We start from the raw sequence: 24,676 nt of genomic DNA on the forward strand, positions 1-24,676 counted from the left end.
GGGCACTCCACTCTCCTTCTCCCTTGTCATTATTCCTCTAACCCATTTTTTTCTCCTCTAACCCTTCTAATCCATTGTTTTCTAATCGACATCCAACTTTGATGACTTGACTGCAAGCTAAAGTATTAAAGTCCTGTACATTGCAGGTGGAAGGAAGACTTGGGGCCAGGGGTTGAGATCCTAGAAATGAGTTAGCATAGGTGACGTTGCAGTGAGTACTGGAATATGAAGCAAGTGTGGGTAAGTGGGGTTGAGGTACAGATCAGACATGACCTGATAGAATGGAAGATCAGGCTCGAGGGGCTGAATGGCCTACTGCTGTTCCGATGTTCCTATTGGTTTCAATAGTGTGGACGCATTGGGGAGAAAGAGCACGTGGTACAGCACAGGTTGGATATTAGGGGGAACAAGAGAGGTGAAATCACCATAAAAATATCCGCAGAACCGTCAAGGAAGGTCACAGCAGACAGATACTGGAGGCTCGAGGTCATGAGAGGGATCACGTAACAGACGACAAACATTTTCTTCTATTCAGTCCAAAAATTTGAAAGGCTGATACCTCCCCAGATACAGGTGCAGTGTTCAAGCCATGGGTGGACTTGAAAGTTAAGTTGTGGAAGGGAGAGGAAGTTTTTGTCAGCTGGCTTCAAGGTTTTATTCAGAATATTCACAGCTGGGGATGGGCAATAAATGACAGCTTTGCCAGCGACGCCCACATCCGGAGAATGCACAAAACCAGTGGAAGGCTGCTGAACGCTCCATGTGCCCTTTTGAACGGAAAAAAAGAAAGACTTGCATTTATATTTTCACAACCACCGGATGTCCCACAGCCAATGAAGTACTATTTGAAGTGGAGTCACTGTTGTAATGTAACAAATGCGGCAGCCAATTTGTGCACAGCAAGCTCCCACAAACAGCAATGTGATAATGACCAGATAATCTGTTTTTTTCATGTTGGTTGAGGGATAAATATATGCCAGGACACCGGAGCGAACTCCCCTCTTCGAAATCGAGCCGTGGGATCTTCTGCGTCCACCTGAGAGAGCAGACGGGGCCTCGGTTTAACGTCTCGTCCGAAAGACTGCACCCCCGACAGTGCAGCGCTCCCTCCGCACTGCGGTGGGAGCGCCAGTCTGGATTTTGTGCTCATGTCTCTGGGCTTGAACCCACGACCTCCTGACATCAGAGGCGAGAGTGCTACCCACTGAGCCTCGGCTGATACAGTAGGATTCACTGGTTGCAGGTGTGGGGTAGGCATACTATTGGAGCAGGGCGTTTGGTACTGTGCTTGACCGGACAGTGTAGAGGAAGTGAGTCTGTGCTGTTCCTGATCTGGAAATGCTTGATGTTGACAATGCGTGCCTGAAGTGGAATGTGTTCAATTTCTCAACATTAACCGCATCTTGATGAGCACAACATTCACACAGACAAACGAAAAGTTTATAGTGTATCGGAGTAATGCCCAGTTACTGGGCGATTTAAAGAAAAAACTTTTTTTTTCCAGCTCAACAGAAATAGATGACATGATCCGGAAATCCACCAATCTCCTGCTGACCAGGACACTAAGCAACTGTTTACAAAATGTCATCAAGAAGCTGCATGTAGGACTCACTGAGGTAAGTGATCCTGGAGTCCTTTTAGTGTTCGTGTATCTGTCTTGTATTAACAGTTAGCAATATAATTACAGCACAGAAACAGGCCATTTTGTCTATGCCGGTGTTTATGCTCCACAGGAGCCTCCTCCCACCCCTCTTCAGCTAACTCATACACGAGCCTGTTTCATCCCTTAATGTTCTAAATGCATTTAGCTCCTTTTTAGAAACATAGAAAAATAGGAGCAGGAGTAGGCCATTCGGCCCTTCGAGCCTGCCCCGTCATTCAATGAGATCATGGCTGATCCTCTATATCTCAATACCATATTCCCACTCTCTCCCCATACCCCTTGATGCCTTTTGCATCTAGAAATCTATCTTATCTCCTTCTTAAATATATTCAGTGATTTGGTCTCCACAGCCTTCTGTGGTAGAGAATTCCACAGGTTCACCACCCTCTGAGTGAAGAAATTTCTCCTCATCTCAGTCCTAAATGTCCTACCCCATATCCTGAGACTGTGACCCCTCGTTCTAGACCCCCCAGCCAGGGGAAACATCCTCCCTGCATCCAGTCTGTCTAGCCCTTTTATACATTTTATACGTTTAAAACTGATATATCTTGATGCAATTTTGCTGTTCAGAATGAGGGATCTTGACACTGCAGGAAAAAAATTAACACTTTCCAACACCAGTGTCAGCATCAGACGTTCCCTCTACACCGCGCAGTCCAACTCTCCCAGGGCAGGTACAGCACGGGTTAGATACAGAATAAAGCTCCCTCTACACTGTCCCATCAAACACTCCCACGGCAGGTACAGCACGGGTTAGATACAGAGTAAAGCTCCCTCTACACTGCCCCATCGAGCAATCCCAGGTCAGGTACAGCGCAGGTTAGATTCAGAGTAAAGCCCCCTCCACATGGTCCCATCAAACACTCCCAGGGCAGGTACAGCACGGGTTAGATACAGAGTAAAGCTCCCTCTACACTGTCCCATCAAACACTCCCAGGGCAGGTACAGCACGGGTTAGATACAGAGTAAATCTCCCTCTATGCTGTTCCAGTAAACACTCCCAGGGCAGGTACAGCGCGGGTTAGATACAGAGTACAGCTCCCTCTACACTGTCCCATCAAACACTCCCAGGGCAGGTACAGCACGGGTTAGATACAGAGTAAAGCTCCCTCTACACTGTCCCATCAACAGCACAGAAAGACTTGAAAAAGAAAGATTTGCATTTATATTGTGGTTTTTCTTGACCTCAGGACGTTCCAAAGTGCTTTACAGCCAATGAAGTACTATTGAAGTGTAGTCACTGTTCTAATGTAGGAAATGTGGCAGCCAATTTGCGCACAGCAAGCTCCCACAAACAGCAATAAGATAATGACCAGATAATCTGTTTTTTTAGTGATGTTGGTTGAGGATAGATATTGGCGAGAACTGCCCTGCTCTTCTTCGAAATAATCCCGTGACATCTTTTACGCCCACCTGAGAGAGAGAGCAGACGGGGCCTTGGTTTAACGTCCCATCCAAAAGTCAGCACGTCCCTCAGTGCCGCACTGGGAGCGTCAGCCTAGATTTTTGTGCTCAAGTCTCTGGAGTGGGACTCAGAAGCGAGGGAGCTACCACTAAGCCACCACGGCTAACACAGGTTAGATATAGAGCACAGCCCCTTTACCCAGCCCCAACAAATGTGCTTTAAGTCCTCCCAAGCTGCAAATTTGGAAATCTGAGATGTAGGCATGAAACTCTGGGGCGACGCCAAAATTTGAGTCTCTTTATTTTACCACATGTAGCCCTATAAATACTTTTGTGACATTGTTGTCATTTCTGCTCTGTTAATTGTGGCTTCTAATGAGTTTAATGCATTGTTACGCTTTCCACAAAAAACAAATACACTTTACACGAGTCTCAATCTGGTATGTGCTTAATTTGGGTTTCCCCCCCCACACATTTCTCAGTCAGAGGAATATGTTGTGTTGTGATGGCGCATGTCTTAAATGTTTTTTTATTAAGCTGGGTGTCTGACACATCACTATGTTTCCGTCTCCAAACCATGCCAGTTATAAAATCTACCCAGGTAGAGATTTTGTTTGGTCAATATGGACTGTGCATACACTTCCCCAAAGGAACACCCTCCATCCAGAGATCTAAGATGCAGCAAAGCCAGAGTCTAGGCTTAGCAGCCTCAAGGCAGTGTCCTAGGCCCAACCATCTTCAGCTGCTTCATCAATGACCTTCCCTCCAACATAAGGTCAGAATTGGGGATGTTCGCTGACGACTGCACAGTGTTCAGTGCCATTCACAACTCCTCAGATAATGAAGCAGTCCATGCCCGAATGCAGCAAGGCCTGGACGACGTTCAGGCTTAGGCTGATAAGTGGCAGGTAAAATTCACGCCACACAAGTGCCAGGCAATGACTATCTCCAACAAGCGAGAATCTAACCACCGCCCCTTGACATTCAATGGCATTACCACCGCCGAATCCACCCACCATCAACATCCTGGGGGTCACCATTGACCAGAAACTTAACTGGACCAGCCACATAAATACTGTGGCTACAAGAGCAGGTCAGAGGCTGGGTATTCCAGGGCGAGTGTCTCTCTTCCTGACTCCCCAAAGCCTTTCCACCATCTACAAGGCACAAGTCAGGAGTGTGATGGAATACTCTTCACTTGCCTGGATGAGTGCAGCTCCAACAACACTCAAGAAGCTCGACACCATTCAGGATAAAGCAGCCCGCTTGATTGGCACTCCATCCACCACCTTAAACATTCACTCCCTCCACCACCGGCGCACCGTGGCTGCAGTGTGTACCATCTACAACACAAGGCTTCTTCGGCAGCACCTCCCAAACCCACGACCTCTACCACCTAGAAGGACAAGGGCAGCAGGCGCATGGGAACACCACCACCTCCAAGTTCCCCTCCAAGTTACACACCATCCTGACTTAGAAGTATATCGCCGATCCTTCATCGTCGCTGGGTCAAAACCCTGGAACTCCCTCCCTAACAGCACTGTGGGAGTACTTTCACCACACGGACTGCAGCAGTTCAAGAAGGCAGCTCACCACCACCTTCTCAAGGGCAACTAGGGATGGGCAATAAATGCTGGCCTTGCCAGCAACGCCCACATCCCATAAACGAATAAAAAAAATGTCCAGTTCCATAACAGCTAGACTACCATACCCTGGTATTGAGAAGCATGAATACTGCTCGCCCTTGTTTCGTGTTTAACCAACCCCTTCTGCCTGAACAAAACAATAAACAATACAGCCGCTTTAACATAGTAAAACATCACAAGGAACTTCACAGGACCGTTATCAGACAAAATTTGACACCGATTAGGGAGATTTAAGGACAGGTGACCAACAGCTTGTTCAAAGAGGTAGGTTTCAAGGAGCACCTTAAAGGAGGAGAGAGAGGCGGAGAGGTTTAGGGAGGGATTTTCAGAGCTTGGGACCAAGGCGGCTTAAGGCACGGCCGCCAATGATGGGACGAAGAAAATTAGGGATGTGCAAGAGGACAGAATTGGAGGAGTGCAGAGATCTTCGCTCCATGACGGAAACAGAAAACCCATCTGAAAGGGGAGGCTGCTTCAGCAGACTGCAACCTGTCGAAGCTGAGAGATACTTTTGCTGGGGTTTCTGAAACTTCAACACTCGAAATTGGCAAAGTGTTGAAAAGACTGGCTTACTGTCTTCACGTAACAAAAAAAAACTCTTCCAAGTCTAACCTGCGATACAAAGCGCTCATTTTCCCTTGCTTTGTTATTCTTTTTTTTGTTTTATTTAATCATTGGTTAGGTAATGAAATGCATCGTAAACGCTGATCACTGAGGGCCCAGCTGCAGCCTTGGTTATCTTCAGTATCCTGATTGAAGATATGTACATCTTCACCAGTGATGGGCTGTACGTCATTTGGGTAGGGGAGAGTGATCAGTTAGTTCTTTGATCTGTGAATCAAGTAGTTGTGCTGGAGTTGGGAATTTTTTTCTAGCTCCCGTACTTTCCTTATCTATACCTATCCAGCTGGGTCTCGCACTCCCCGTGATTGGGCCTCTTGGGTAATGCCGAACTTGTTTAATTTGAAGAGACCTTTCAAAGAGGAAGATCTGACCATTAGTGCCCCCTTTCATATGGAATCTCTTCGTCGCCACCCACTTTGAAAGAGGGGGGTCTTGTCTATCACTGGTGCCTATGAAAGAGAGGGAAATCTCTCCATTGGCACCCCATTCGAATGATTGTCTGCATCGGTAGCCTGTTTCATAAATAGGGAAGCTCTCCTTCAGTGTCCCGTATTAAATAAGTGAGAAGCTCGCCATCAGGTGGAAGGGTCTCTCCGTCGGTACTTTCCGTGTCAGAATCTGGAAGGAGAAAAGGCATGTTTCATCGACGTTTGATCACTCCATCAGAACTATGTTGCATGAGCAGAGAAATCGAATACAAATCTAACGAGGTTATATACTTACTGAATTCAGTGCTGGTCAGGCCCTACCTGGAACACTCTGGTCACCAGTTCCTGGGAAGAGGGTTATGCTCCTAGCTGTTGGCAGAGCGGAGCACTGAAGGTGATTCTGGGCATCAGGTGTTTGTGAGGGGGAAGGTTAAGGGAGTTAGTTTCATTTTCTTCGAAAAGTGGAGGCATTTGGAGGGCCTAATTGTACAAGGCCCCTTGGGTCAGAGCGATCATAATATGATCGAGCTCTCAGTCGAGATGGAGAGTGAGGAAATTGAATCAGAGACTAAGGTCCAGAACTTAAATAAAGGGAATTACGAGGGTATGAGACGGGAATTGGGTAAGATTGATTGGGTGGTGTTTCTGGGGGGATTGACAGTGGATAGACAATGGCAAGCATTCAAAGATAGAATGGAAGAATTCCAGAACATGTTTATACCGGTTTGGCACAAAAATAAACCTAAAAAGGTGACTCAACCGTGGATAACGAGGGAAATTAGGGACAGCATAAAATCAAAAAAAAGGGCATATCAACTGGCAAAAAAAAGCACCAGACCGGAAGATTGGGGGCAGTACAAGATACAGCAAAAGAGGACAAAGGGATTAATCAGGAAGGGGAAAATAGAATACGAAAGTAAACTTGCAGCAAACATAAAGACAGACTGCAAAAGCTTTTATCGGTATATCAGGAGGAAAAGACTGGTAAAATCCCAAGTCGGTCCCTTGCAGTCCGATTCGGGAGAATATATAATGGAGAATAAGGAAATGGCAGACCAATTAAACTCATACTTTAGTTCTGTATTCACAAAGGAGGACACAAATAACCTCCCAGGAATATCGGCAAACATAGGGACTAATGAGAGGGAGGAGCTGACAGAAATTAGTATCTCTAGGGATATGGTGCTGGGTAAGTTGAGGGGACTGAAGGCCGACAAATCCCCGGGGCCTGATAAACTACATCCTAGGGTACTTAAGGAGGTGGCCCTGGAGATAGCAGATGCTCTAAGGATCATCTTCCGGAACTCCATTGACTCGGGAACAGTACCCGTGGATTGGAGGGTAGCTAATGTTACCCCAATATTTAAAAAGGGGGGTAGAGAGAAAGCAGGGAATTATAGACCAGTAAGCCTTACATCGGTTGTGGGCAGAATGCTAGAGTCCATTATCAAGGATAAAATAGCGGAGCACTTGACAAATGGGGAAAGGATCGGACAGAGTCAACATGGATTTACAAAGGGTAAATCGTGTTTGACTAATCTGCTGGAATTTTTTGAGGAAGTAACTGGTAAAATAGATGGGGGAGAGCCAGTGGATGTGGTGTACCTTGACTTCCAGAAAGCCTTCGATAAGGTTCCACACAAAAGATTATCATGCAAAATTAAGGCTCATGGGATTGGGGGCAAAGTATTAACGTGGATAGAGAACTGGCTGGCGGATAGAAAACAGAGAGTTGGAATAAACGGCTCGTTTTCGGAGTGGCAGGCAGTGACCAGCGGGGTGCCGCAAGGATCTGTCCTGGGACCCCAGCTGTTCACAATATATATAAATGATCTGGATCAGGGAATTGGATGCAATATTTCCAAATTCGCTGACGACACTAAACTGGGAGGAGGGGTGGGCTCTGATGAGGATGTCAGGAGGCTACAGTGCGATTTGGACAGGTTGGGGGAATGGGCGGATACGTGGCAGATGCACTATAATGTGGATAAATGCGAGGTTATCCACTTTGGGGGTAAAAACAGGAGGGTAGATTATTATCTAAATGGCAATAGATTGGGAGATGGGGAAGTGCAGAGGGACCTGGGTGTTCTTGTGCACCAGTCACTGAAGGAGAGCATGCAGGTGCAACAGGCGATTAAGAAGGCAAATGGTATGTTGGCCTTCATATCAAGGGGGTTCGAGTATAGGAATAGGGATACCTTACTACAGCTGTACAAGGTGCTGGTGAGACCGCATCTGGAGTATTGTGTACAGTTTTGGTCGCCCCATCTGCGGAAGGATGTTCTTGCCATGGAAAGAGTGCAACGGCGATTCACCAGGCTGATACCTGGAATGGCGGGAATGACCTACGAAGAGAGATTAAATAGTTTGGGCTTGTACTCACTGGAGTTTAGAAGATTGAGAGGGGATCTCATCGAAACATATAAAATTATGGCAGGCCTGGACAGGCTGAATTCAGAGAGAATGTTTCCAATGGCCGGGGAGCACAGAACCAGGGGCCACAGTCTAAAAATAGCGGGCAAATCATTTAAAACAGAGATGAGGAAGAATTTCTTCACTCAAAGAGTGGTGAGCCTGTGGAACTCCCTGCCACAGAGGGCTGTGAAGGCTAATTCAATAAATATTTTCAAGAGAGAATTGGATATATTTCTGAAGGCTAAGGGGATTAAGGGTTACGGAGAAAAGGCGGGGACGGGGTACTGAACTGGTAAGATCAGCTATGATCTCAGACGAAGATCAGCCATGATCTCATTGAATGGCGGAGCAGGCTCGAAGGGCCGAATGGCCTACTCCTGTTCCTATCTCTATGAATCTATGAATCTAATTGAGGTTTTCAGGGTTATGAAGGGATTTGATTCAGGCAAATAGTTCATTGGGTTAATCCAACCCAGCCAATTACCGCCCCATCAGTCTACTCTCACTCATCAGCACAGTGATGGAAAGTGTCATCAACAGCGCTATCAAGCGGCACTTACCAATAACCTGCTCACTGATGCCCAGTTTGGGTTCCGCCAGGACCACTCAGCTCCCAAACTCATTCCGGCCTTGGTCCAAACATAGACAAAGGAGCTGAATTCCTACAAGAGCAGGCCAGAGGCTGGGAATTCTGCGGCGAGTGTCTCACCTCCTGACTCCCCAAAGCCTTTCCACCATCTACAAGGCACAAGTCAGGAGTGTGATGGAATACTCTCCACTTGCCTGGATGAGTGCAGCTCCAACAACACTCAAGAAGCTCGACACCATTCAGGATAAAGCAGCCCGCTTGATTGGCACTCCATCCACCACCTTCAACATTCACTCCCTCCACCACCGGCGCACTGTGGCTGCAGTGTGTACCACCTACAAGATGCACTGCAGCAACTTGCCAAAGCTCCTTCAACAGCACCTTCCAAACCCGCGACCTCTACCACTTAGAAGGACAAGGGCAGCAGACGCATGGGAACATCACCACCTACAAGTTCCCCTCCAAGCCACACATCACCCTGACTTGGACCTGTATCGCCGTTCCTTCACTGTCGCTGGGCCAAAATCCTGGAACTCCCTTCCTAACAGCATTGTGGGTGTACCTACACCATATGGACTGCAGCGGTTCAAGAAGGCGGCTCACCACCACCTTCTCAAGGGCAATTAGGGATGGGCACTAAATGCAGGCCTAGCCAGCCAGCGACGCCCACATCCCATCAATGAATTTTAAAAAAAAGGTGAGAGTGACTGCCCTTGACATCAAGGCAGCATTTGACCGAGTCTGGCATCCAGGAGCCCTAGTAAAACTGAAGTCAATGGGAATAGGGGGTAAAACGATCCACTGGCTGGAGTCATATCTAGCACAAAGGAAGATGGTTGTGGTGGTTGAAGGTTAATCATCACAGCCCCAGGACATCACTGCAGGTGTTCATCAGGGCAGTGTCCGAAGCCCAACCATCTTTAGCTGCTTCATCAATGATCTTCCCTCCAACATAAGGTCAGAAATGGGGATGTTCGCTGATGACTGCACAGTGTTCAGCCCCATTCACAGTACCAAAACGAGGAAGTTAGGAGTATGAAGGGAACTCCGGCAGAAACTTCACCCGAGGGTTCTTATAACAACAACTTGCATTTATATAGCACCTTTAATGTAGTAAAAACATCCCAAAGCGCATCACGGGAGCGTTATCACACAAAATTAGACAACGAGCCACATAAAGGGATATTAGGACAGGTGACCAAAAGCTTGGTCAAAGAGGTAGGTGATAAATGCTAAATTTGTACAATTATGTGTCAGCCTTGGCTCACTGGTAGCATTCCCGCTTCCGAGTCAGTGTCGTGGGTTCAAGCTCTACTCCAGGACTTGAGCACATGATCTCCAGCTAACACTCTAGAGAAGTACTGAGGGAGTGCTGCACTGTCGGAGGAGCAGTACTGAGGGAGCGGTGCACTGTCGGAGGGGCAGTACTGAGGGAGCGGTGCACTGTCGGAGGGGCAGTACTGAGGGAGCGCTGCACTGTCGGAGCGGCAGTACTGAGGGAGTGCCGCACTGTCGGAGGAGCAGTACTGAGGGAGCGGTGCACTGTCGGAGGAGCAGTACTGAGGGAGCGCTGCACTGTCGGAGGGTCAGTACTGAGGGAGTGCTGCACTGTCGGAGGGGCAGTACTGAGGGAGCGGTGCACTGTCGGAGGAGCAGTACTGAGGGAGCACTGCACTGTCGGAGGAGCAGTACTGAGGGAGCGCTGCACTGTCGGAGGAGCAGTACTGAGGGAGCGGTGCACTGTCGGAGGAGCAGTACTGAGGGAGCGCTGCACTGTCGGAGGGTCAGTACTGAGGGAGTGCTGCACTGTCGGAGCGGCAGTACTGAGGGAGCACTGCACTGTCGGAGCGGCAGTACTGAGGGAGCACCGCACTGTCGGAGGGGCAGTACTGAGGGAGTGCCGCACTGTTGGAGCGGCAGTACTGAGGGAGCACCGCACTGTCAGAGGGGCAGTACTGAGGGAGCGCTGCACTGTCGGAGGGGCAGTACTGAGGGAGCGCTGCACTGTCGGAGCGGCAGTACTTAGGGAGCGCCGCACTGTCGGAGGGGCAGTACTGAGGGAGCGCCGCACTGTCGGAGGGGGAGTACTGAGGGAGCGCCGCACTGTCGGAGGGGCAGTACTGAGGGAGCGCCGCACTGTCGGAGGAGCAGTACTGAGGGAGTGCTGCACTGTCGGAGGGGCAGTACTGAGGGAGCGCCGCACTGTCGGAGGGGCAGTACTGAGGGAGCGCCGCACTGTCGGAGGGGCAGTACTGAGGGAGCGCCGCACTGTCGGAGGGGCAGTACTGAGGGAGCGCCGCACTGTCGGAGGGGCAGTACTGAGGGAGCGCCGCACTGTCGGAGGGGCAGTACTGAGGGAGCGCCGCACTGTCAGAGGGGCAGTACTGAGGGAGCGCCGCGCTGTCGGAGGGGCAGTACTGAGGGAGCGCCGCACTGTCGGAGGGGCAGTACTGAGGGAGCGCTGCACTGTCAGAGGGGCAGTGCTGAGGGAGTGCTGCACTGTCGGAGGGGCGGTGTTGAGGGAGCGCTGCACTGTCGGTGGGGCAGTACACACAAAGCTGGGTGGGCATGTGTGCTGTGAGGAAGATGCCGAGAAACTCCAGTATGATTTGGACAGGTTGGGTGATTGGGCAGAAGCACGGCAGATGCAGTATAATGTGGATAAATACGAGGTTATCCACTTTGGTGGCAAAAACAGGAAGGCTGATTATTATCTGAATGGCAATAGATTGGGAGAAGGGGAAGTGCAGCGAGATCTGGGTGTTCTTGTGCCCCAGTCGCTGAAGGTAAGCATGCAGGTGCAGCAGGCGGTTAAGAAGGCAAATGGTATGTTGGCCTTCGTAGCGAGAGGGTTTGAGTACAGGAACAAGGATGTCTTGCTGCAGTTGTACAGGGCCTTGGTGAGACTACACCTTGAGTATTGTATGCAGTTTTGATCGCCTTATCTGAGGAAGGATGTTCTTGCCATGGAAGGAGTGCAGCGAAGATTCACCAGACTGATACCTGGGATGGCAGGAATGACGTATGAGGAGAGATTGGGTCATTTGGGCTCATACTCGCTGGAGTTTAGAAGAATGAGAGGGGATCTCATTAAAACTTATAAAATTCTAACAGGACTAGACAGACTAGATGCAGGAAGGATGTTCCCGATGGCCAGGGAGTCCAGAACCAGGGGTCACAGTCTAAGGATAAGGGGTAAGCCATTTAGGACAGAGATGAGGAGGAATTACTTCACTTAGAGAGTGGTGAACCTGTGGAATTCTCTACCACAGAAGGCAGTGGAGGCCAATTCATTAAATATATTCAAGAAGGAGTTAGATATATTTCTTAAGGCTAAAGGGATCGAGGGATATGGGGAGAAGGCAGGGACAGGGTACTGAATTTGGATGATCAGCCATGATCTCATTGAATGGCGGAGCAGGCTCGAGGGGCCGAATGGCCTACTTCTGCTCCTATCTTCTATGTTTCTATGTTTCTGTGTACTGAGGGAGTGCCGCAGTGTCAGAGGGGCAGTACTGAGGGAGCGCTGCACTGCCGGAGGGGCAGTACTGAGGGAGCGGTGCACTGTCAGAGGGGCGATGCTGATGGAGCACTGCACTGTCGGAGGGGCGGTACTGAGGGAGCGCCGCACTGTCGGAGGGGTAGTACTGAGGGAGTGCTGCACTGTCAGAGGGGCAGTATTGAGGGAGTGCTGCACTGTCGGAGGGGCAGTACTGAGGGAGCGCTGCACTGTCGGAGGGGCAGTACTGAGGGAGTGCTGCACTGTCGGAAGGGCAGCACTGAGGGAGCGCCACACTGTCGGAGGGGCAGTACTGAAGGAGCGCTGCACTGTCGGAGGGGCAGTACTGAGGGAGCACTGCACTGTCAGAGGGACAGTACTGAGGGAGCACTGCACTGTCGGAGGGGCAGTACTGAGGGAGCGCTGCACTGTCGGAGGGGCGGTACTGAGGGAGTGCTGCACTGTCAGAGGGGCAGTACTGAGGGAGCGCTGCACTGTCGGAGGGGCAGTACTGAGGGAGCGCTGCACTGTCGGAGGGACAGTACTGAGGGAGTGCTGCACTGTCGGAGGGGCAGTACTGAGTGAGCGCTGCACTGTCGGAGGGGCAGTACTGAGGGAGCACTGCACTGTCAGAGGGGCAGTGCTGAGGGAGTGCTGCACTGTCAGAGGGACAGTACTGAGGGAGCACTGCACTGTCGGAGGGGCAGTACTGAGGGAGTGCTGCACTGTCAGAGGGACAGTACTGAGGGAGCGCTGCACTGTCGGAGGGACAGTACTGAGGGAGCGCTGCACTGTTGGAGGTGCTGTCTTTTGGATGAGACCTCAAACCGAGGCCCTGTCTGCCTCCTCAGGTGGACGTAAATGTTCAGATGGCACTATTTCGAAGAAGAGCAGGGGAGTTCTCCTGGTATAACAACAGAACACGCTGGAAAAACTCAGCATGCCAGGCAACATCCGTGGAGAGAGAAACAGAGTCAACGTTTCAGGTCGAAACCCTTCGTCAGAACTGAGAAAAAAGCAGGAAATGAAACAGATGAAAAAGCAAGTTTGGGGGCTGGGAAATGGGGGAGGGGATGAAAGAACAAAAGGGAAGGTCTGAGAGGTGAAGAGACATTAAGAGATATTCAAGGCGAGACGAGATGGTAATAGGACAGGTAAAGAAACAAAGGATGGCTCGAGATGAAGTGTGAAATGCGCTGGCAGAGTGAGAGACAGCTGCCATGTGGGAGAGAGAAACAAGGAAAAGGCACAAACCAAAAGTGTGGATAAAAAATATATAAATGTGATAGGGGCCGAGGTTATGATCTGAAATTGTTGAACTCGATATTGAGTCCGGAAGGCTGTAAAGTGCCTAATCGGAAGATGAGGTGCTGTTCCTCGAGCTTACGCTGAGCTTCCGTGGAACAATACAAGAGGCCGCGGACGGTGAGGTCTGAGTGGGAATGGGGCCAACTTCGAGCAGATGGTGTTGCCGAGGGAGCAGCATGTAGAGGAGCAAGAGGGGAGTGGCGATGATAGACGAGCGGTCCGGAGGTGATGGTGCTGGGGCAGGAAGAGAAGCCATTGCTGGAGATGCTCTGTCTATAATCGGATAAGTAAGCGTCGAACCAAGCGAGAGCAGTCCCACCGAGCTGGATAATGGAGGAGAGAAAGTGGAAGTGATGTTGTGTTTGACTTGTCAAAGACTGCAGATCGGTTGAGGAGGACAAGGAGAGATAATGTACCAGGGTTATGTACACAGAGCATGTCACTTATAGCTTTGGTTAGTGCTGTTTCCGTACTGTGGGCATGAAAACCAAAGAGAGCTAAACAGTGTAGATTCACCTCGGAGCGGAAACTACAGTAATGAGAAGAAATTTGAGATACTGAGACTATTTCTTTGGAGCAGAGAAGGCCAAGAGGAGATTTAAAAGCATTTTCTTTTAAATTATGAAGGGTTTTGTTAACGAATAGGGAAAGATTTCCTCTGGTTGGAGAATCAGTGACAAGGCGTCATGATTATAGGTGAGTGAGGAGAGAGGTTAGGATAACGGAGCATGGAATATTTTGTCACGGAGGTGGTTGGGGCAGAGACCATTGCATTTTCTAAGGGAAAGCCAGATGACTATTCGAAGCAGAAGAAGATACAGAGCTGTGGGGAGAGAGCGAGGCAAGGGGATTAGTTTTGGATTGCTCTAGCAAGGAGCCTACACAGACATAGAATCATAGAGCACGGAAGAAGACCATTTAGCCCATCGTGCCTGTGCCGGCTCTTTGAAAGAGCTATCCAATTAGACCCACTCCCCCCCCCCATCGCCCTTTCTTTCCTCATAGCCTTGCAAATGTTTCCTTTTCAAGTATTTATCCAATTCCCTTTGAAAGTCATTACTAAATCTGCTTCCACCGCCCTTTCAGGCAGCACAGTCCAGATCACAGCAACTCGCTGTGTAACAAAAACAAAATCACCTCATCTCCCCTTATTTTGGGTTGAAAAGACTTCCTTCTCTGCTGTAATCTTCTATGGTTCATTTATATGTTGTATATCTCTCTTGTCTTCTTGTCTTAGGCAGTCCCTCGAAACCGAGGATGACTTGCTTCCACATTAAAAATGAGCTCGCAGGTTGATACGCTTATCAATTACTTCATAAAAGGTGATGAGTCGAAGAAGAGATGATGAGTCGAAAGAAGAGATGAATAAGGCTTTTATTAGCTAAGAAGAGACCATGCTTCTTCGTGAGTGACTGAACAAGTCTGAACGAAACCCACACAGTGGTGGGTGGAGTCAGCTGAGGCATGCCTCCATACACAGCGCCACCCAGAGGTGGCAATATACAATACAGTGGTTTACCACACAGGTGACTGATGAGTCCAATGCGGGACCTACAGTCTCTGTCACAGGTGGGGCAGACGGTGGTTGAAGGGGCGGGTGGGTGGGGTGATTGGGTTGACGTGCGCTCCTTGCGCTGCCTGCGCTTGGCTTCCGCTTGCTCCCGGCGAAGAGGCTCGAGGTGTTCGGCGCCTTCCCGGATGCTTCTCCTCCACTTTGTGCGGTCTTGGGCCAGGGATTCCCAGGTGTCGGTGGGGATGTCGCACTTTTTCCAGGAGGCTTTGAGGGTGTCCTTGTTGTGTATACAGGAGAAAGGACTGCCTTGTTCTACGGAGCTCCGGCTGGTAACCCGGAAGGGTTGATTGTCCATTAACCAGCTCACTCTTTCCAATCCCTTTGCAGCTTGTACAGATTATCATCAACACAACTCATCTGGAGCAATCCTGCAAGTTTCTGGAGGAGTTCATCACGAACATCACCAACGTACCCCCAGAGACCATTCATGCCACCAAGCTGTACGGTACAGCCACCTTCAAGGTAACAGCAAGTCTTTGTAATGTGTGCTGGGGTCCTCAAGCTTTTAGCATTCCGCGGAGTAGCAACACTGCTGCACCCCCGCCCCCAAGGCAGTATTGCGAGCATGCTGCTACTTACTTGGCCGTCAGGTTAGGACAGTAATACTCATGTTACTGTAATAATGCCCTGCTCCTCAGTTACTATAGTGATATTGTGTTCCTCAGGTTGCTGTCGTAATACCATGTAATCTCATCGAAACCTATAAAATTCTGTCAGGTCTGGACAGACTAGATGCAGGAAGGATGTTCCCGATGGCCGGGGAGTCCAGAACCAGGGGTCATAGTCTAAGGATAAGGGGTAAGCCATTTAGGACTGAAATGAGGAGGAATTTCTTCACCCAGAGAGTGGTGAACCTGTGGAATTCTCTGCCACAGAGGGCGGTGGAGGCCAGTTCATTAAATATATTCAAGAAAGAGTTGGATATATTTCTTAAGGCTAAAGGGATCAAGGGATATGGGGAGAAGGCAGGGACAGGGCACTGAATTTGGATGATCAGCCATGATCTCATTGAATGGTGGAGCAGGCTCGAGGGGCCAAATGGCCTACTCCTGCTCCTATCTTCTATGTTTCTATGCCTCTGACGTTATTGCAGTAATACCTTGCCTCTTGGGTTACTATACCATCCCCCTCAGTGACTGTGGCCCTCAGATTACCATAATAATACCCTGCTGCCCAGATACTACATAGAAACATAGAAGATAGGAGCAGGAGTCGGCCATTCGGCCCCTCGAGCCTGCTCCGCCATTTAATGTGATCATGGCTGATCAACCAAATTCAGTACCCGGTCCCTGCCTTCTCCCCATATCCCTTGACCCCTTTAGCCTTAAGAAATATATCTAACTCCTTCTTGAATATATTTAATGAATTGACCTCTACTGCCTTCTGTGGTAGAGAATTCCACAGGTTCACCACTCTCTGGGTGAAGAAATTCCTCCTCATCTCTGTCCTAAATGGCTTACCCCTTATCTTTAGACTGGGACCCCTGGTTCTGGACTCCCCCGCCATCGGGAACATCCTTCCTACTGCAGTAACTTTGGTCATAAAAATGGAAAAGCAGAATATTTTTTAAATGGTGAGAGATTGGGAAATGTTGGAGGTCAGATGGTCCTGGGTGTCCTTGTACACGAATCACTGAAAGTTAACATGCAGGTACAGCAAGCAATTAGGAAACCAAATGGTATGTTGGCCTTTATTACAAAGGGATTGGAGTATGAGTAAAGAAGTTTTACAGCAGTTGTTTAGGGCCTTGGTGAGACCACGTCTGGAGTACTGTACACAGTTTCAGTCTCCTAGAATCATAGAAAGTTACAGCACGGAAGGAGACCATTTCGGCCCATCGTGTCCGCACCGGCCAACAAAGAGCTATCCAGCCTAATCCCACTTCCCAGCTCTTGGTCCGTAGCCCTGCAGGTTACAGCATCCCAAGTGCACATCCAAGTACTTTTTAAATCTGGTTAGGGTTTCTGCCTCTACCACCCTTTCAGGCAGTGAGTTCCAGACCCCCACAATCCTCTGAGTGAAGAAATTTCCCCTCAAATCCCCTCTAAACCTTCCACCAATTACTTTAAATCTGTGCCCCCTGGTTTTTGACCCCTCTGCTAAGGGAAATAGGTCCTTTCTATCCACTTTATCTCGGCCCCTCATAATTTTATACACCTCAATAAGGTCTCCCCACAGCCTCCTCTGTTCCAAGGAAAACAGACCCAGCCTATCCAGTCTTTCCTCATAGCTAAGATTCTCTACTCCCAGCAACATCCTTGTAAATCTCCTCTGTACCCTCTCTAGTGCAATCACATCTTTCCTGTAATGTGGTGACCAGAACTGCACGCAGTACTCTAGCTGAGGCCTAATTAGTGTTTTATACAGTTGAAGCATAACCCCCCTGCTCTTGTATTCTATGCCACGGCTAATAAAGGCAAGCATTCCGTATGCCTTCTTAACCACCTTATCTACCTGGCCTGCTACCTTCAGGGATCTGTGGACATGCACTCCAAGGTCCCTTTGTTCCTCTACACTACTCAGTGTCTTACCATTTAATGTGTATTCCCTTTCCTTGTTAGCCCTCCCCAAATGCATTACCTCACACTTCTCTGGATTGAATTCCATTTGCCACTGTTCTGCCCACCTGACCAATTTATTGATATCTTCCTGCAGTCTACAGCTTCCTTCTTCAGTATCAACCACACAGCCGATTTTAGTATCATCTGCAAACTTCTTAATCATACACCCTATATTCAAGTCAAGATCATTGACATATACCACAAAAAGCAAGGGACCCAGTACTGAGCCCTGCGGAACCCCACTGGAAACAGCCTTCCAGTCACAAAAACACCCATCAACCATTACCCTCTGCTTCCTGTCTCTGAGCCAGTTTTGAATCCAACTTGACACTTTGCCCTTGGATCCCATGGGCTTTTAACTTTGTGACCAGTCTGCCATATAGAACCTTATCAAAAGCTAAAATCCATATACACTACATCAAACGCACTACCCTCATCGACCCTCCTTGTTGCCTCCTCAAAAAATTCAGTCAAGTTTGTCAGACAAGACCTTCCCTTAACAAATCCATGCTGACTGTCCTTGATTAATCCGTGTCTTTCTAAATGAAGATTTATCCTGTCCTTCAGAATTCTTTCCAATAATTTTCCCACCACCGAGGTTCAGTCTATCCTTTTCTCCCTTTTTAAACAAGGGTACCACATTAGCAGTCCTCCAGCACCACACCCAAGGAAGGATATACATGCCTTAGAGGGAGTGCAGCGAAGGTTCACTAGACTGATTCCTGGGACGAGAGGATTGTCCAATGAGGAGTGATTGAGTATACTAGGCCACTGTTCCCTTTAATTTTTCTACCTGTGCTGTTCTTCCTGTTTAAATGCCGGCTGCGTGGGAGCAGCAGAGCTTAAAGGGAACATTGGACTAAGCATATATTCTCTAGAGTTTAGAAGAATGAGAGGTGATCTCATTGAAACATATAAAATTCTTGCAGGGCTTGACAGGGTCGATGCAGGGAGGCTGTTGCCCCCTGGCTGGGGAGTCTAGAACCAGGGGTCACAGCCTCAGAATAAGGGGTCGGCCATTTAGGACTGAGATGAGGAGAAATTTCTTCACTTAGAGGGTGGTGAATCTTTGGAATTCTCTACCCCAGAGGGCTGTGGAAACATAGAAACATAGAAGATAGGAGCAGGAGTAGGCCATTCGGCCCCTCGAGCCTGCTCCGCCATTCAATGAGATCATGGCTGATCATCCAAATTCAGTACCCTGTCCCTGCCTTCTCCCCATATCCCTTGATCCCTTTAGCCTTAAGAAATATATCCAACTCCTTCTTGAATATATTGAATGAATTGGCCTCCACCGCCCTCTGTGGCAGAGAATTCCACAGGTTCACCACTCTCTGGGTGAAGAAATTCCTCCTCATCTCAGTCCTAAATGGCTTACCCCTTATCCTTAGACTGTGACCCCTGGTTCTGGACTCCCCGGCCATCATAAACATCCTTCCTGCATCTAGTCTGTCCAGGCCTGACAGAATTTTATAGGTTTCGATGAGATCCCCTCTCAATCTTCTAAACTCCAGTGTGTATAAGCCCAATCGACACAATCTCTCCTCATACGTCATTCCAGGTATCAGCCTGGTGAATCTTCGCTGCACTCCTTCCATGGCAAGAATGTCCTTCCTCAGATAAGGCGACCAAAACTGCACACAATACTCAAGGTGCGGTCTCACCAAGGCCCTGTACAACTGCAGCAAGACATCCTTGTTCCTGTACTCGAACCCTCTTGCTACGAAGGCCAACATACCATTTGCCTTCTTAAACACCTGCTGCACCTGCATGCTTACCTTCAGCGACTGGTGCACAAGAACACCCAGGTCTCTTTGCACTTCCCCTTCTCCCAATCTATTGCCATTCAAATAATAATCTGCCTTCCTGTTTTTGCCACCAAAGTGGATAACCTCACATTTATCCACATTATAGTGCATTTGCTATGTTTCTGCCCAATCACCCAACCTGTCCAAATCGTACTGGAGTTTCATGACATCCTCCTCACAGCATACCCTCCCACCCAGCTTTGTGTCGTCTGCAAATTTGGAGATATTACATCCAATTCCCTCGTCCAGATCATTAATATATATTGTGAACAGCTGGGGTCCTAGGACCGATCCTTCCGGTCCTATTACACTGTGTACTGATGGAGTTACACTGCAGTCTATAGACCCTATTACACTGTGTATTGTGTGCAGTTTTGGTCACCTTACCTGAGGAAGGACGTTCTTGCCATGGAAGGACTACAGCGAAGATTCACCAGGCTGATACCTGGGATGGCAGGAATGACGTATGAGGAGAGATTGTGTCGATTGGGCTTATACTCACTGGAGTTTAGAAGATTGAGAGGGGATCTCATCGAAACCTATAAAATTCTGTCAGGTCTGGACAGACTAGATGCAGGAAGGATGTTTCTGATGGCCGGGAAGTCCAGAACCAGGGGTCATAGTCTAAGGATAAGGGGTAAGCCATTTAGGACTGAAATGAGGAGGAATTTCTTCACCCAGAGAGTGGTGAACCTGTGGAATTCTCTGCCACAGAGGGCGGTGGAGGCCAGTTCATTAAATATATTCAAGAAAGAGTTGGATATGTTTCTTGAGGCTGAAGGGATCAAGGGATATGGGGAAAAGGCAGGGACAGGGTACTGAATTTGGATGATCAGCCATGATCACATTGAATGGTGGAGCAGGCTCGAAGGGCCGAATGGCCTACTCCTGCTCCTATCTTCTATGTTTCTATGTTTCTATCCTGCCAATGGATTTGCAGGATCTTGCGGAGGCAGCGTTGGTGGTACCTCTCCAGTGCTTTGAGGTGCCTGCTGTACATGGTTCATGTCTCTGAAGCATACAGGAGGGCGGGTATCACTACTACTCTGTAGACCATGAGCTTGGTGCTGGGTTTGAGGTCCTGGTCTTCAAACACTCTGTTCTTCAGTCGACCGAAGGCTGCACTGGCACACTGAAGGCGGTGTTGGACTTTGTCATCGACGTCTGCCCTTGTTGACAGTAGGCTCCCGAGGTATGGAAAGTGGACCATGTTGTCCAAGGCCTTGTTGTGGATTTTGTTAATTGGGGTCAGTACTGTGTGGCGGGGGCAGGTTGGCAGAGGACCTTTTTTTTACGGATGTTTAGTGTAAGGTCCATGCTCTCGTACGCTTTGATGAAGGTGTTGACAATGGTTTGGAGTTCGGCCTCAGCGTGTGCACAGACGCAAGCGTCGTCTGCATACTGTAATTTGATGACAGAGGATGGGACGACCTTGGATCTGGACTGGAAGTGACGGAGGTTGAACAGTTTCCCGTTTGTTCTGTATATTAGCTCCACTCCAGCGGGAAGCTTACTGAGGGTGAGATGGAGCATTGCAGCCAGGAAGATTGAGAAGAACGTTGGTGCGATGACACAGCCTTGCTTGACCCTGGTCCGTATGGGAATTGGGTCTGCGGTGGATCCATTGGTCAGGATCACGGCTTGCATGTCGTCGTGAAGCAGGAGGAGGATGGTGTCAAACTTTTGAGGGCAGCCAAACTTAAGGAGGACACCCCATAATCCCTGACGGTTGATGGTGTCGAAAGCCTTTGTGAGGTCAAGGAAGGTGAAAGCGGTTGGTGCTGTTCTCTACGTATCTCTTGTAGTTGACGCGCGGTGAAGATCATGTCCATTGTGCCCCTTAGTGGGCGGAATCTGCATTGCGAGTCTGGGAGGAGCTCTTCAGCCACTGGGAGATGGCGATTGAGGAGGATTCTTGTGATGATTTTCCCTGTGGCAGACAGCAGGGAGACTCCTCTGTAATTACTGCAATCGGACTTGTCACCTTTCTTGAAGATGGTCACGATTACGGCGCCTCTGAGACTCCCTGGCATGCTCTCCTCCTTCGAAATAAAAGAAATTAGTTCATGTATTCGTGCCAATATTGCTTCTCTGCCATCTTTAAGCGCCTCGGCGGGGATTCCATCTGCTCCTGAGGCCTTGTTGTTCTTCAGTTGGATGGCCTTTTGAACCTCATGCCGGGCTGGGGTTGTGCTGAGGTGGTGGCGGGTAGCTTGCTGCGGGATGGAGTTGAGGACACTCGCGTCGAAGACAGAGTCTCGGTTAAGGAGATCTTTAGAACTGCTCCTTCCAGCGGGCATCGACTTCCTCTCTGTCCTTGATGAGTACCTCTCCATTCTTGACCCACAGTGGGGTAGGACCTTGGGTGCTTGGGCCGTAGGTGGTCTTGACTGCGCTAAAGAATCCACGCATGTCGGCTAGCTGCTGGATCTCCTGCGCTTTCTCCAACCACCATCCGTTGTTTAGGTTGCGAGTTTTTTGTTGGGCCTCGGCCTTCAGGCGTCTGTAAAGCTGCTTTCTTGCTCTCGAGTTCTGTTGCTGTTTCCAGATCAGGAATGCCTTGCGCTTGCGGCTTATTAGCTCCTGGATCTCCTGGTCATTCTCATCGAACCAGTCTTGGTGTTTCCTGGTCGAGTGACCGAGTGTCTCTTCACAGGTGCTGATTATGGAGGCCTTGAGTGCAGACCAGGCGCTGTGGACACTCTGTGTCTCTGAATCACTGGCAGTCGTCAGGTTGGTTGTGAGGCGCAGGCTGAATAGGGCTTTCTTAGCAGGGTCTTTGAGTGCTCCAGCGTTGATTTTCCTGCGGCATTGTTTCTGTTGCCGCCGCTGTTTTGGGGCTACATTGATGGAGATGACAGAATGGATTAGGCGGTAGTCTGTCCAGCAGTCGTCAGCTCCTGTCATGGCGCGGGTGATGCGGACGTCCTTGCGGTCCCTCGCTCGGACACTGACGTAGTCCAGCAGATGCCAGTGCTTGGAGCGAGGGTGCTGCCATGAAGCCTTGTACTTGTCTCTCTGACAGAACAAGGTATTGGTTATAACAAGGCCATGTTCTAAGCATTTCGTCAGGAGGAGGGTACCGTTGGAGTTGGCTTTCCCTACCCCCTCTCTGCCAATCACACCTCCCCAGAGGTCTGTGTCCTTTCCAACTCTGGCGTTGAAGTCGCCAAGGAGGATCAGCTTGTCGCCCGTTGGGTCTCGGGAGAGGGATTGTTCGAGGCTGGAGTAGAATTCCTCTTTGGTCTCGTCTGTGGCTTCCAGTGTTGGGGCGTACGCACTGATGACCGTAGTGCACTGGTTCCGGGCTAGGGTGAGCCGCAGAGTCATGAGGCGCTCGTTTATACCGCAAGGGGAGTCTCTGAGACGTTCAACTAGCTCATTTTTTATGGTGAAGCCGACCCCATGGAGGCGGCGTTCTTCTTCAGGTTTGCCTTTCCAGAAGAAGGTGTAACCACTGCCTTGCTCCTTGAGCTGGCCTTCACCTGCCCGCCGGCGACCATGTCTGTGTCGAAATGCCTGAGCTCCCGGGCAACAATCCGTCGCTGTTGGGGTTGTCCATGAGGGTCCGGACATTCCAGGTCCCGAACTTCATTTTAAAGGGTGGAAGATGCCTGTGCGTGAATTCTTTTAACGTGGGGTGGCCGTTGCACACCAGATACCACACGGGCTTGACAGGGCAAGGCCTTGGTCCAATGGCAAGGGGATCCAAGACGATTGGAGACCAGGCTCTGCTACATCGGCCTAGCACACACACACAAACATACTCCTATTGTCCTCCTCCCTCCTTCCTGCAGGTCCTCTCTGCCTCGGTTTCGTAGGATGCATTGTGGTCCTCCCGACCCCGCAGCTGGTCTACGCTGCGCCTCGTCCTAGCTCCCGGGCCTCGTCCTTGCCCCTGGGCCCCGTCCTCGCTCCTGGGCCCCGTCCTCGCCCCTGGGCCCCGTCCTCGCCCCTGGGCCCCGTCCTTGCTCCTGGGTCTTGACCTAGCTGCTCCTCCCATCCCTGTTCCTGGGCCTCGTCCTCGCCCCTGGACCCCGTCCTCGCCCCTGGACCCCGTCCTCGCCCCTGGGCCTCGTCCTCGCTCCTGGGCCCCGTCCTCGCTCCTGGGCCCTGTCCTCGCCCCTGGGCCCCGTCCTCGCTCCTGGGCCCCGTCCTCGCTCCTGGGCATCGTCCTCGCCCCTGGGCCCCGTCCTCACTCCTGGGTCTTGACCTAGCTGCTCCTCCCATCCCTGTTCCTGGGCCTCGTCCTCGCCCCTGGACCCCGTTCTCGCCCCTGGGCCTCGACCTCGCTCCCGGGCCCCGTCCTCGCCCCTGGGCCTCGTCCTCGCTCCTGGGCCTCGACCTCGCTCCTGGGCCTCGACCTTGCTCCTGGGCCCCGTCCTCGCCCCTGGGCCCCGTCCTCGCCCCTGGGCCTCGTCCTCGCCCCTGGGCCTCGTCCTCGCTCCTGGGCCTCGTCCTCGCTCCTGGGCCCCGTCCTCGCTCCTGGGCCCCGTCCTCGCCCCTGGGCCTTGTCCTCGCCCCTGGGCCCCGCCCTCGCTCCTGGGTCCCGTCCTCGCTCCTGGGCCCCGCCCTCGCTCCTGGGTCTCGTCCTCGCTCCTGGGCCCCGTCCTCGCCCCTGGGTCCCGTCCTCGCTCCTGGGCCCCGCCCTCGCTCCTGGGTCTCGTCCTCGCTCCTGGGCCCCGTCCTCGCCCCTGGGCCTCGTCCTCGCCCCCGGGCCTCGTCCTCGCTCCTGGGCCCCGTCCTCGCCCCTGGGCCTTGTCCTCGCCCCTGGGCCCCGCCCTCGCTCCTGGGTCCCGTCCTCGCTCCTGGGCCCCGCCCTCGCTCCTGGGTCTCGTCCTCGCTCCTGGGCCCCGTCCTCGCCCCTGGGTCCCGTCCTCGCTCCTGGGCCCCGCCCTCGCTCCTGGGTCTCGTCCTCGCTCCTGGGCCCCGTCCTCGCCCCTGGGCCTCGTCCTCGCCCCCGGGCCTCGTCCTCGCTCCTGGGCCCCGTCCTCGCCCCTGGGCCTCGTCCTCGCTCCTGGGCCCCGTCCTCGGTCCTGGGCCCAGTCCTCGCCCCCGGGCCCCGTCCTCGCTCCTGGGCCCCGTCCTCGCTCCTGGGCCCCGTCCTCGGTCCTGGGCCCCGTCCTCGCCCCCGGGCCCCGTCCTCGCCCCCGGG

The 24,676-nt window shown here is 50.9% G+C and overlaps 1 protein-coding gene across 2 annotated transcripts in view; it reads left to right on the top strand.

Annotated features, from left to right (window-relative positions):
- Positions 1–24,676, top strand: part of LOC147123782 (exocyst complex component 6B-like) — an 860,046-nt gene that overhangs the window by 573,526 nt on the left and 261,844 nt on the right. For both annotated transcript variants that reach the window (XM_085975948.1, XM_085975954.1), the window contains 2 exons: positions 1,505–1,616; positions 15,480–15,614. In XM_085975948.1, the coding sequence (XP_085832074.1) occupies positions 1,505–1,616; positions 15,480–15,614 (247 nt within the window). The remainder of the gene's footprint in view (positions 1–1,504; positions 1,617–15,479; positions 15,615–24,676) is intronic.

Source organism: Somniosus microcephalus, chromosome 2 (genome assembly GCF_052327205.1).
Source record: "Somniosus microcephalus isolate GS21.2 chromosome 2, FLI_Smic_1.0, whole genome shotgun sequence".
NCBI lineage: Eukaryota > Metazoa > Chordata > Chondrichthyes > Squaliformes > Somniosidae > Somniosus > Somniosus microcephalus.